The sequence below is a fragment of the Seriola aureovittata genome, chromosome 4 (assembly GCF_021018895.1).
Source record: "Seriola aureovittata isolate HTS-2021-v1 ecotype China chromosome 4, ASM2101889v1, whole genome shotgun sequence".
Lineage (NCBI taxonomy): Eukaryota > Metazoa > Chordata > Actinopteri > Carangiformes > Carangidae > Seriola > Seriola aureovittata.
In genome coordinates, this window is record NC_079367.1 from 12,173,161 (window position 1) to 12,186,645 (window position 13,485).

The 13,485-nt window shown below is 41.2% G+C and overlaps 1 protein-coding gene across 4 annotated transcripts; it reads left to right on the plus strand.

Annotated features, from left to right (window-relative positions):
- The first annotated feature begins 204 nt into the window (after positions 1-204).
- On the plus strand, positions 205-13,254 carry zbtb38 (zinc finger and BTB domain containing 38). Of its 4 annotated transcripts, none has more exons than XM_056373732.1 (4): positions 205-590; positions 817-900; positions 1,170-1,330; positions 8,898-13,254. In XM_056373732.1, exon 4 carries the CDS (start codon positions 8,898-8,900, stop codon positions 12,552-12,554), a length of 3,657 nt encoding a protein of 1,218 aa, XP_056229707.1. In that variant the 5' UTR covers positions 205-590; positions 817-900; positions 1,170-1,330; the 3' UTR covers positions 12,555-13,254. The 4 variants fall into 4 exon arrangements, with proteins under 4 accessions (XP_056229707.1, XP_056229706.1, XP_056229708.1 ...); XM_056373731.1 differs by having other exon boundaries at positions 206-590; positions 1,170-1,428; XM_056373733.1 differs by having other exon boundaries at positions 206-590; positions 856-900; positions 1,170-1,428.
- Positions 13,255-13,485: the final 231 nt, after the last annotated feature.

Here is a 13,485-nt window from a genome sequence, read left to right on the forward strand (position 1 = left end):
CCACTAGTATGCAGTTACTTACAAGTTATGTTTTTTGGAAAGCGTTTACATGGTGTAATATTACTGGTACATTAAATTAGTGTACTAAATAAAACAGCATTTAGTGTTTCCATCTTGTTTCCTGAAAGATAAACTGGTAAAATATGAAATACTTAAGCGACTAGAGCCCTGCTGACATCATATCAAGGTCAATGGTTATTTCATCATATACTTCCTGTTTACATTTGCTGCTGAGAAGTTCTTGCGCCCTCTGCTGAAGGCCCTTGGCACTCAGTGCTTTCTCTGCCTACAGATAACCAGGGTTTGTATACGTTCTCTGTGCTGTGTTCACTCGTGCAGCCAGCAGAGGGAGCAATATGGCAAAGAAACCGGAGTCAGATGATGGGAGGAGGAGTATCAAGCAAATAAACCCTTGGGTAACGTGTGCAAAACAAGTGCTGTAATTCTAGTTACCACATCCAGGCCTAAAGGCTACAACACATTTATTCTGGACTGAAACCTTGTACAAATACGTCTGTAAGGGCATCTGCCACACCGGTCCTACCTCACCTGAAACCTGTACAAGCAAGCTACAGTAACGTAAGACAAAGGTATGCACTGTTTTTTTCTGTTTCTAACAGGTACCTTAGTGAATCAGAGACAACATATGGTACAATAAATGTCAACAAAAACAGCTACCTTCCAAATTAATGTTATTGTTTCAAAAGAGAAACAAAACACATAAGGTATTCCGTTGTGCTGTGTTAAGGCACAAAGAAAAGAATGTGTCATTTTACAGCACATTTTAAAATGCTGGTCTTTTTCCGTAAACAACAGATCCCCTCAACAATAAATATTCTTCTTCCCGGATGATAGCTTGGAGTTGGAGTGAACTGACCTGACCGCCCACAACCCGGACTGGTAGGTACTATGGCCTATTATTAGCCTCTGAACACTGGATACTGCCTTCTCAGCTGAGTCTGGTCTAGGAGAAAAAATATTCATTACGTAACAATAAAGGATCTGTCTCCCAGACCCACTTCCTGAATACCACAGCAGCAACTAGGCCCCAAACTGAGGCAGAGCGGAAGCCTCATCCATTTGTTTGCTGGAGCAGTGTAGAGCAGTGCCGGTTGTTTTCTGCTTATCCCTTGCCTCCACATATTCACCACGCCACCCCTCCTTCTCAGCTCCTCTTTGTGGGTCAGTGATGCAGCGGGAGTGACGCAGCAGTGGCAGCAGCCTCCAGAAGGCAAATATACACTGCAGGAACAGGGAACCTCTACTAGAACAGACAACAGTGAAGAAAGAAGATGGTTAAAGCCTGGGCCGAAGGGAGAACAGGAGCCAGGTAGTCACTCTGCTTTACTCCTTCTAAGCAAACACCAGAGAGACTTCCACAACGGCAGAGGCAGGCACAGCAAGACCTTCAGCACTGAAACACTTTTGGTAGGCAACTCAAAGTATGAGTGCTTGTTATGGCAGTGACTTAAGTGCTACCAGAGATGAGTGTCTTTGTATGCTAAGAGTGTGAATGCTTTGAGAATGAGGATGAGGCCTACTCAGCCTTGTACTGCGGTCTGTGTTTCCCTGCTGATCAGCGTCCCTACAGGCCGCAGCTGAGCTTACAGAGCATCAGAGGCACAAGGCCTGTAAACTTTGTCCTGGGGTTTTCACCACATCCTAGCTGTGATATCAAGTGTGCATGACAAGGTGATGCTTACAAAATACTCTTGAGGATCCACTATATGGAGCTCCATGAAAGCACTTTAAGGAAAATTTGCTTTTTCCATTTTCAGTTTTGATTCTGATTTAGCATGAGATCTATTTTGAAATGTGAATTTATAGTTCACATAGTTATATAGTTATAGTTATAGTTTTTTTTTTTACATAAATAATTCCCAATCCAGTAAAATGCGTAAAAGATTTATGGTCAAATATTGAGGAGAGCCTCTTTAGTTAAAAATGGTACAATGGTTAAAAATGGTCCTCTATTGTACAATGTTTTGTATTTTAAAATTATTTTTAAAAAACTGTAATTTTATTGGCTTACCACAGATGCGTTTCAGCCTACATGCATTCATCGTGTATACAATACACACTGCAGACCTACATACAAATTATTATTATTATTTTTATGTTAGAAGGACAATAAGAAGACTACGAGATCGCACAAAAAAGCAATTCATAGAACTATTAGTCTGCCCACCATCAAAACCTGCACTCATTGCAAGTCACTGAAATAACAGAGGAAGAGCTGAAATGAGGACACAAACTAAGAATGCTCAAAAATCTGTATATTCTTTTCAAATGCCAATGATCTTCCTGGCCTGGAGCTTAGATGCTAGAGAAAACCCCCATATATACTTCAGTCAACAAAAAAACCCTTCAACCTCTCTCTTTAAATATAATGGCAATAGATATTTGACCACAGGAAGTCAGGGTCTTATTTCTTAATTTGACTTCTTTGAATGTGCATCTCAGCTGTGAAGTTGAGAACTACAATTCTGTTATTTTTGACTGACAGTACTCTCAGTAAATCAGCTGCAATAGTTGCTGCATACTCAGCTCCAGCCAACCCCCTCCACCCCCTCAAATTTAGATTTTCTGGCTCCAGTAACAGAAGTGGCAATGAAGCCACTTTTTCACGTGACACTATCCCCCTCACGGCAACCGAGTGGCAAACCAAACCAACAGGTGGCTGCTATGAATGGACGGAGCGCTAATACCAGGAAGAAAATAAATATCCTGAAAAGGTAAAGGCCATCCAAATTAGGGATGATACTATCAGGTATCAGTCGCTCAGAGGTCGGTGGATGTTGAAATGCAGTCAGAAATTGAGGTTGAGGTTTAAGTTGAGGTTTCTACAGAATATGTAACTCAACACCTAAAGGCTAGTTGATGCCTTGTTCGATTTTAAAGCAGGTATCAGTTATTAGGTTATCAGTTTGATCAAAATCACAAGGTCTTCAAAAGATATTCTTCTTGTCTGTGGACAGCTTTGTAAAAATCTTTATATTATTAAATTTCATTACAAAAATATGATCCTAGAATGAATTGCTTTATCTTGTCTTTCTTCCTGTTAGTCTTTGGCTGTCTGGAATAACTTAACGGAAGTTTTTTCTGTTCTGTACAGTTTATTGCACAACAATTCTTTGCAACTTTACCAGTGTTTTCCTTTATTTTCCTTTGTGACAGCATATTGCTAAATACTGAATGAATACGGCATGTTTGCCATCTCTCAGGAGTGACCCTGGTGACCTCTGCAGATAGTGGTGTCACATGTATACCCTGCACTAACAAAAACAGCAGCAACTAATACAAAAAAAATCAAGTCTATAAATGTCCTTTGTAAACATAGGTGACAACACAGATTCCTTACTTTTTAAAGATTGCGGTTTATGCCCATAGTGGGTGTTGCTCATTTCTGAAAATATGATTTCTTACTCACAATATGGGACTTTAGTGCAATAAATGCCTTCATGACATCTATTACTATGGCCTACATTGTTGATGTGATACTATAGTTACTGCAGTGCCAGACCAATTGCCTGCATATGTTGGATGCTTTTACTGTTTCTAAAATGCAGCATTTGCATTGATACACGCTGATGAAGGCTGAAGTATGCTGGTGGGAAGTCAATAAAATATAGGTTTCTTAATACATTTTCGCTCCCAAAAGTTATGCACAATCAGAGTACTAAAGTGCTGAATAGAATCAAGTTTCAATAACTCTTTAGCACCCTTTTAAACTATTACATTTATACCTTTTTTTTTTTTTTTACTCTGATTTTGTGGAATACTTCCAATTATATCTTTATCTTGTAATGCATAACTGTTCTAATATGCTAGTTTAACATGTATTATTTTTACTGCAGCAGGTAAAGCTGAGGTATTCAAAGTAAAATTAGGTTGTTGGACATAAATATTCAGTGTGGAGTTTTCAAAAGCCCTAAAAGGATCAGTCCAATGTCCAAATATGAACAAAAGGGCGGTCCCACCACCAACAGTCAAAGAAAAGGATTGGGGCCATCAGTCTTGCTCAAATTGATTGACAATTAATACCAAAATAGACGAAAACTAAATCCAGGTTACTAATGATTTTGATAGAGTTATACATTTATTTATTCAGTAATTTCCAAAACAGCAAAACACTCCGTAAAAAGTTCTTTCAGTTATGAGTGTGAGTATACACTATTTGTGATTTACATTGTCATAAAATTGAGGAGTGGGCCTTTAGAGATGGAAAAAGATCTGTTGATAATCTGAAAGGATCACGAACCGACCGCCCTCTTTCCTCCTCTCTCTCCAGACAATTTCCTCTGATGATGGAAAACTCAAAGAGTGGTGGGTAGAATGCAGCACACAATGCCACCCAAAAACTGTGACTAAGGTCAGAAACCTTTACCACCTGAATGGCATTTTCATAATATTTTTGGTTTTCACACTGACATGGTCCAGTGTGGCAGATAATAGGAAAGGGTGAAAACTTAATTACCTGAAAGGCTGGCACACTGGCTGCTCCCCAGGTTAATGTATTGGGTCGTCAAGGAAGCAGGTCTTGCTGTCAACACCAAAAAATAGCAGACTGAGCCTGCGGTTAATTGTGTTTTCATGAAAGTATAGTAATATAATGCAACCAAACACAGACAGGGGAACAGGACAATACAGCAGCTAAGATTAAGTGTGATCATCAAGTGAATTTTAAGAGACGAAAACACAAACACTACATGAATAGCACGTGTCTTTTCCTTTAGGGCAATGAGTGAGTGCATGCATAATGATATGACACCTGCTTTGTCTTTCAAGTCAACTGCACATAAAATTAAATGGCTTTGAAACTGGTTTAAAGTGGGTTTCAGCCAGCATGAAGAGAAGACCTACACAACCACAGGACTCTATACTCAGTTATGTAAATAAAAGAGCTGCTTCCGTCCTCAGAGGCTAGCGAGAGACTCTCAGTGCCATGTCGGGTTCTGCTTCCTCCCCTCCCCCTCGTCTGCAGTGCTGACGCATCTGCTGCTTTTGCATCAATCAGCAGCCTCTATATAGGTATACCCAGAGTCTCCGCTGATAGCGGGACTGTCTTTTTCCTGTGTTTAGCTTGCACGATCACTGCAACTGTGAGAAAAAGCATCGATGAACATCTGTCCTGTGACTGCTGGATACACAATAGGACAGTAGTCATTGCCATCTTCCCTCGGGTTCTGCATTACCTAACCACAGTGACTGCGTAAGCACGGACGAAGGGCTTTGGTGTAATATACTGCTGCACAGACAGAGACTGAGTGCACAAGCATGAAACAGATGGTGTAGCGTTATGCATTCAACGTGCATGTTGTTTCTGCGAAGGCTACGGGTGATTTTGTTTCAAATGAGTGTTTTTCTGCAAAAGTAATTTTTCCTTTTGCTCACCATCGAGGTACATCAGGATTTGGCTGGTGTTGTGCTGAGGAGATTTAATACAGCATTTGTTGTACAGCAGAGGACCTCTCACTCTATGCTGCTACCAGCAATGCAGCTGAGCATTTTCCCTGACTGTAGCATCGAGTACAGAGCTGATGTGTGATGTAGCACCCAGCATCTCTCCGCTCTCCCCACAGCACTCTGCCATGCTTAATAAAAGTTGCCGTTTCCTGCTCAGTGGCTACAGTGCGAACGCTTCAGTAGCCCAGCTAACACAAAGGCAGACCCATACTCTGGATTAGCTATGCTGTATAAACTGTGAGTTTTTCCTATAGCTGTAGCAGGACAGAAGAGGGACAGTCAGAGGAGGGCAGGGTAGATCTAGCCCAGGACCTGGGCTGCATGGATAGAGGCGAAGGACGTTGGAGCTGGAGTCATCTGCACACAGAGAGGGAGGGAGAGGAAGAAAGACGTCAGAAAAAGCTCTGCTTCTGACAACACCACTGTTCAGCGACCATCATAGAAAGAAAACTACTTTCGCCTTGCTCTGACGAAATTGTTTTTCATGTATAGTTGTCTATACTGAGGGCTGTTCAAAAGGGATACTGCATGACACTGTTTCCTGTTCGCCCTGCATCATTTTCTCTGATTTACTAAGGTATGTTTTGCATGGTTTCCCTCAATTTATAACCTGTTTTTTGCGGAAGTACGCTTTGCAGAGGTGCGTCAAGTGTCTTTTGCTTTGACATTTCGCTCTTTGTTTGACTGTCTGTATACTATAGTGTCATTTGGTTTGTGGTTTAGTACGTGGTTTTTTTTATTTTACAGGTTGAAACATAAAAAATAATTTCACATGAGCTTTGAACAGAAAGTACGGTTGGGTGTGGCAAAATAAGAATCACTGATGACAAATTCAAAATTTCCGCTCAGCATGTGGTAGCAGTAAACCACAACAATTGGTACAAATTGTGAAAAATGAAAGTGTCTAAGTAAAATAGCAACCTGGGAGATAAGATGAAACTGTTTCTGTAAGCAGCACAAACTGAGAAACTAGTATAAAAGCTATGGCACATCACTTGCTGTTATCAGATGAGAAAGTCCTTTGGGTAGCATTTTTGCAGCAGACAAAGACACACAGACCAATACACACACGTAAAGTATATTGAAGCGGAGACAAAGGCAAACCTCGATTGCTCTGTAGACTGCTGTGTGTTGCAGGTTCTCAGACAGGGCAGGAATATTTGTGGGAGAGAGGGGACCGAATGCCCGGACAGCTAATACAATCTCTTGCCATCCAGCTGAATCCCAATAAGTGCTGCGCCATAGCATGTTGCCATGACAACGGAGGCCTGTCTGAGAAGGAGGGCGGGAGGCTGGTTGTGTTTTCAACTGTCTGAGAGGCTTTAAAGAACGGCGGCCATATTGTATTTATTGCACGAACACAAAATTGGAAACAATTAAAAATAAATAAATAAAATAAAATCACATCATTGATAAATTATCCAAACCCCTTTAGACAAAAACTGCTATAAATGTAATACCTTTAAAATAAAAAAATTCAACAAATTTCCAAATGGTGCGCAATGCCCAAGACAACAATTTGCAAAACACAAAACAAAATTAGATATCAAATTGAACTTCCTGTTCATTAAATATAATTTGAGACTCTATTTACAGTTCAGTTTGCAGAAACTAAATCTCAAATGGATCACAACAAACTAAACTCTACTTCTCCTGTTTTCCATTAAGTAAGCATGCAGAACAAAGAACAAGTTTACTACAGAGAGCCACTAAAAATAGCAGCATTACCTCCTGAGTAGCATTTAGCCAAGTCATCTCAGGGGGCAGAAAACCATGGTCTCATGGTAAAATGCACAATCCCTGTATGACTTTGACTGCAGCTGTAAATGAACTCCTCTCTGAGCTTAAGTCGGATGTTTGAACATCACTGATGCAGGTGTGATGACTCATCATTTACAAGGCTGAGTGTGTCTTAGCAGGTACAGTCATCATAAGACGCGCTAAATGACTCAGTATAGACTCAAACCACACTGACTCTGATATGAGTCGTCCACAGATAGAACATCATGCTGGGTGATACATCCTCTTTCAAAGTGAGAATGAATGAACTTTAACTTCCTCTAAGAGTTGCAGATAGCAGACTATTTTAGTTTATTGTCAAAATCAAACTAGTCCACAAATACTGCTTTGTCAATATAAAAAAAAACTGTGTCAATACCCGTCTGACCAGAAATCTTGTTTGCCTGAATAAACAGTATGTGCCTGTGAGTTATAACTGGAAGATCTTAAAGTAATACTATAGTATTACAGTATTACAGTGATTTTTATATTTCTCTGCTACATTGCTACATTATATAATCAATGGCACTTCCTGGCCGCCATTTCCATTTTGAGGTATTAATTAACAGTTTCCTGTTGTTAGAGTTGACAATAATTTGACACAAGTGAAAAGATGCCTCCATTCTGAATTGACAGACAAGTGAAGAGGGGATCATATGACTCATCGGGGCATTACTATCTGCATGTTCATATTAAGAAGGACTGCCATGACAACTAAACCAGACCTAGAGCAGAGCTATGGTAGCACAGTGATGACTACCAACCAAACTCAATTACCATTAGTAATAATGATGATAAATGAACTGAGTGGCAGCAGATTTTACCACAAGCAGGCCTTGACTTGCCTTGCATTTAGGGTACTGTTGTGTCTATCATCTTTCAGTATTGCACATTAGGTCACTGTATTTAAGACTCACATCCTTTGACTAAAAATACATTTTCACAGTACCTCTAAGAAGCTCAATGGCTTGCTCAAAGACATGTTGACAGTAGTTCCTGCATATTTCCTTACAGCTGGGAAACACTACCCTCAATCATTAATCCATTCCTCAAAACAATCACTATCCCACATCTTAGCACTGAAAAAAAAAGGTTTACAGAATCATCAAAACAATTATATTGTTATTACAGTATTACATCAGTGATGCCTGCCCCTGTTATACCATAGTGATGCAGGCTTTTAATTATGTCTACAGAAGCGTTTATTTATAGTCAATTTATTAGATTAGATTAAGGATCTCTTCTACAAGAGAGAAACAAGAATATGAAAAGGGAAAAAGAGACTACGAGAATTATGATAGTGGCAGAATACTGAATTAATTCAATAAAAGCATCCACTATGTGTAGTCATCATTTAATGGCCCTATAAAGAATTAAATGTCATGCAGGGTTTTTTGTAATGAAAAGGATGTCTTCATTACTTGATATGGCTTGAGTCACCTCGACTGTTGACCAGACCGTTAGGACTGGAGATCACCTGTCATCTGTCAGGACATTACTGCCATCTAGTGTTTAAACACTAGAAGAGCAAAATTGTTTTTCAAATACAAAATGTACATGCAAATCTTCTTGATCTTTTTAACAACATCAAAACAGTCAGATCCTTGGTTTTGTATAATCTGTTGTAATTATTTCTTTTCTTCTATTTTTAGATGACAGTGGTGTCCCCATGCACTCAGAATCTGATGGATAGTGCTCACCCTCACACCGTACTTAGCAAGCTGAATGAGCAGCGCTCACAGGGCCTCTTCTGTGATGTTACCATTGTGGTGGAGGATGTTAAGTTTCGTGCCCACAAGAACATCTTGGCAGCCTGCAGTGGGTACTTCAGGAACGCTTTGACAACTCCTGAGACATGGAGCTCCAGCCAAGTGCTGGAGCTGATGGACCTGAAGTCAGAGGTGTTTGCCAGTATCCTCAACTTCATCTACTGCTCAAAGGTGACATCACCTGCTGTAGAGGACACAGGGGGACTAGTTGCAGCTGGAAAAAGACTTGGAATCCCTTTTTTAGAGAAGCTCGCAGAACAAGAGAAAAAGGACAAATGTGTTAAATCGGCAGACTCTAGCACAGCCCCAGTGTCTAAAATAACTAAGAAGGAGGCTCCCAGGCCTGAGGAGATAGACAGTGCCAGAGGACCACGCATCACCAATGCCTTCTCTATCACTGAAGTGTGTCCTGGAAACAATCCTTTCACCCCTCTGGTACAACCCAGTGGGGAGAGGCAGTCACCAGATGTGGGACAGCTCCCATCAAGTTGCCCTACAACGTCCTGCCTCAGCGGGAACAATGAGACCACCCACGCCCTCTCAGAGCACTCATATGCAGTGAGCAAATCTACTGAAAGCAAAGACAGCAGTCAGCCGGACATTAAGAAAGTCTGTAAGCCAGCAATATTACAGCCAAAGCAGCTCCTTTACAAGAACACAGGCCCGCTTAAAAAGCGTCACAGGCTGAGAGGCATTGTGGGTAAAACAATACTTCCAGCACCAGCTGAACCACAAACAGATAAACCAAATACAATAACCTCCACATTAGCTGATGACGTTACTGCTGTTGCAGTCATGACACCACCTCCACTTTTTTCAGGGGTAGAAACAGAAAAGAGTGTGGACCCCGGGCTACCCACAGCCACTGACAATGTTCAGATGGAGTTAGGTCCACCAGCCCTTTCCCCTCACACAGAGGACAGCATCTCAATCTATGGATGCGAGCACTGTCCAGAGATATTCACAAATAAAGCTCTTCTCACCGTTCACTCAGAAGTACATAAAAAACGTTTCGTCAGTCATTTATTTTGCAAGTTTTGTCACAGAAAGTTCATACACCTCAAACGGCTGCGCAACCATGAACAGATCTGTCCTAAAGCTGTAAGAGATCCACCTAAACTAGATGCCACTGACATACCAGCCAAAGAGGTGGACCTCCATTCAGATGACATGCCGACCATTGAGAGCATCGTGACACAGCTTCCCCCTGCTGACCTCTCCAGCCCTTGCACCCCGGAGCCCCTTCAAGTGGACCAATCAGAGCTTCAACAGGAAGAGAGGGTCGTGAGGCCAGGTGGCAGTCAGAGGAGATACAACTGCAGTGTGTGTAAACGGGTCTATGTCACCCTGTCCAGTCTGAAGCGGCATGAGAATGTACATTCCTGGCAGAGGGCCTATCCCTGTCACTATTGTAATAAAGTGTTTGCTTTGGCAGAGTACCGTACAAAGCATGAAATCTGGCACACAGGTGAAAGACGTTATCAGTGCATTTTCTGCCTGGAGACATTCATGACATACTATATCTTGAAGAACCATCAGAAGTCTTTTCATGGCATTGATCCCAGTTTAGCTGTTAAGAAAAAATCTGCCAATGGTGGGTTGAAAGCCAGTGTTTACCCAATCAAGCTCTACAGGCTTCTGCCTATGAAGTTTAGAAAGAGAAAATACAAGACGTACAGTCAGACATACTCAGAGAGTGTTGAAAGAGGTGACCAAGCTCCACAAGACAGCAGCTCTCTTATCCCTCCATTTGAAGAAAATGGCCTGATCAGCCACCCTGACACTGTGTCATTGCCTCTGACATTCATGGCAACGACAAAGACGATGGCTCCTGTCATGCCTCGCATTACCTTTGACAAGCCATGTGACCAAGATATTGACGAAAGTCTGAGCAGTGAATTGGAAATTCCAAGAGGCACAAGAAAAGAGGCTGAGAATAGAGATTCCCCCTTCATTAACTACAACAGTACGTTCTCTTTGCAACCCGATACAGAGGGTTACAAAGGTGATCCTCCAGTGCTAATGAACTCAGAATACATCGGTCATAATGTGCCACTCTTAAACTCTTTGAACACTGTTAAAAAGTTAGGTGAGCTATCAGCCTCTGCAAAAAGAGTGGAGGATATGACCAAGGAGATACTTCAGTCAAGCACTGAGACTCTAGTGCGTGATAAAACGGTGGGCGCAAAGACAGAAACATATATTGCCAAACCTGCATGCCCAGGTCCATCAGTGGACGGTGATACCATGCCACTCTGTCAGATAACAGTGAAAATAGGCAATGAAGCCATCATCCGCCGCCGAATCAAAGGATCCAAGCTCTTCCCCAGAAAAAAAAGGAGAGTAAGAGAACTGAGGGACGACGAGAGCCCAAGTCAGTGCCCTTCAACAAGAGAAAGCTCAGAGAGCCCCAGGCTCCGCCTTAGACCTGAAGTCACTGTCACCAAAAGGCCAGAGACATACGATGATCCTAATGACTGTGACACAGGTGATAAGCTTTGGCGTCCCTACTATTCTTACAAAGCTAAAAAGAAAAGGAAGAAGCTGCGATTCAAGCACAGAAAAGCTTTGTTCCACCGTTATCCTGAAACAACTGTAGATAGAGATGCTGCCACTGAGGCCCACCTTGACAGAAGTAATTGGCTGACAGAAGAGTTCATCTCAGGTGGTAGTGCAGAGGTGAAACGTAGCCTTACCAGGAACTGCAGCCCGAGGGCCACCTACAACTGTGACATCTGTGATAGCTCTTTCATCACAGAGACCGGTCTGAGAGCTCACGTTATTGGTTCCCACCCATGTTTCTGCAGGACCTGTGGTAAACAAGGTCCCCCTGGTGAAGCACCCGCTGGCGGTGATTACATCTGCAACAGTTGTATGGAAAATGGCTCCTGCTTTGACAATACACCCCGGAGCCCCAACCCAGAAAAGAAGTATCGCTGCTCCTTCTGTCCCCAGCGTTTCCTCTACCTTGCCACCAAGAGAAGCCATGAGAAAAAACACCAAGAGACAAATGAGGAGGAATATAACTATGACAACTTTACACCATGCATTAAATACCTAGGTGAAGACAATAAACAAGACACCATCAAAACAGAAGACGGTGACAATCAAGGGGGCACTGACATAAAAAGTGAAAGGGGAGACGGAGGACATTTTATCATTGATAAAATTAAACCTAAAATTGAGGACACAACTGACTTTATGTCTTTGACTACATACCAAGACATGTCATATTCCAACATTAAAAATCCATTATCACCCTGCATTGACCCACTGTTTTCCCTGACATCCTCGAAGGTGAAACATAAAATGGTGAAAAAAAGGATCAACGCACTGCATTCCATGCATCTCATCTCAAAAAAGCAAGCCCGTGACAGAGACAGCGATAGCAACAAGGATATTTTGACGGGGCCAGCAACAAACAGTCACAATGAGACATCCTGTAAACTGTTTAGGAAAAATGACTCTGAGACTAAAGGTACCCACATTTCTATACACAAGCCAGAGAAATGGGTCTGCAAAGAGGAACCATTTTTTTAAAGATTGTTGAAGGACAGCGATCAACTATAGGCAAAAGTGAAAGTGAATACAATTTGACTGAGCCACTGCTTTGGTTAGGAGATGTAGAATTTGTAATTTGCAGCTGAGCTCAATAAAATGTTTGGAATAGATGTCACCAAACATGAGGATCTAATACCAGTGTGGGCTGTAATTGTTTCCCTCCTCAACTCAACAACTGAGTGATTTTTCACCTTTGTAAAAGATTTTTTTTTGGATAATATAGGATATTCTGACACAAACTGTACTTTGTCCATTGTCTATGCATATAAGGCAGACTCAGTGACATGACTGTAACCTCAAGAAGAGAAATGAATGTTGGTAACATTTCTAGTGTGCAGTTTCAGAACAGGGGTGGCATGTGTTGGACAACTGAAAACTGACTAGTGTAGTGACATCTTCACTTTTTAAAATAAGTCTGGGGAAAACAATATGAATTTTATGACTGTCACATTTTTTAATCTCCTGTTCAGTTAACTGGGCATGGTGAGTTGCACTTTATAGTCTGACTATGCTAATGTGTTGGTTAAATACTTTGATAATCCAATTTCACTTCTAAACACCATTGATATACTTCTAATTTCTAATTAACACATGGCACCATTGAGTTAGTACTTTTGTGTGTTTAATATGTATAAAACATGTAAAACTATTTAATAAATGTTGTTGATATTCTAAACAATTAGGCTCCATCCTGTCCTCCTTTAAGACTAATTAGAGATATGATAAATGCTTGACTATTAATTCACAGTAGAGACCAATGACCAACAAGTCATACTGACTGAGAGGCACATTTACTGATATTGATGGTAAGAGAATAGTTACAGAATCCCTAAAAATCACGCATTTAAATTGTGGAAATTTTTTAAATAGGAAACTTTAAATAGCAAGACCAAAACAGCCATACTGACGA

Coding starts and splice junctions, on each gene's coding strand:
- zbtb38 (XM_056373732.1), top strand. CDS start 8,898: ATGACAGTGGTGTCCCCATGCACTCAGAATCTGATGGATAGTGCTCAC.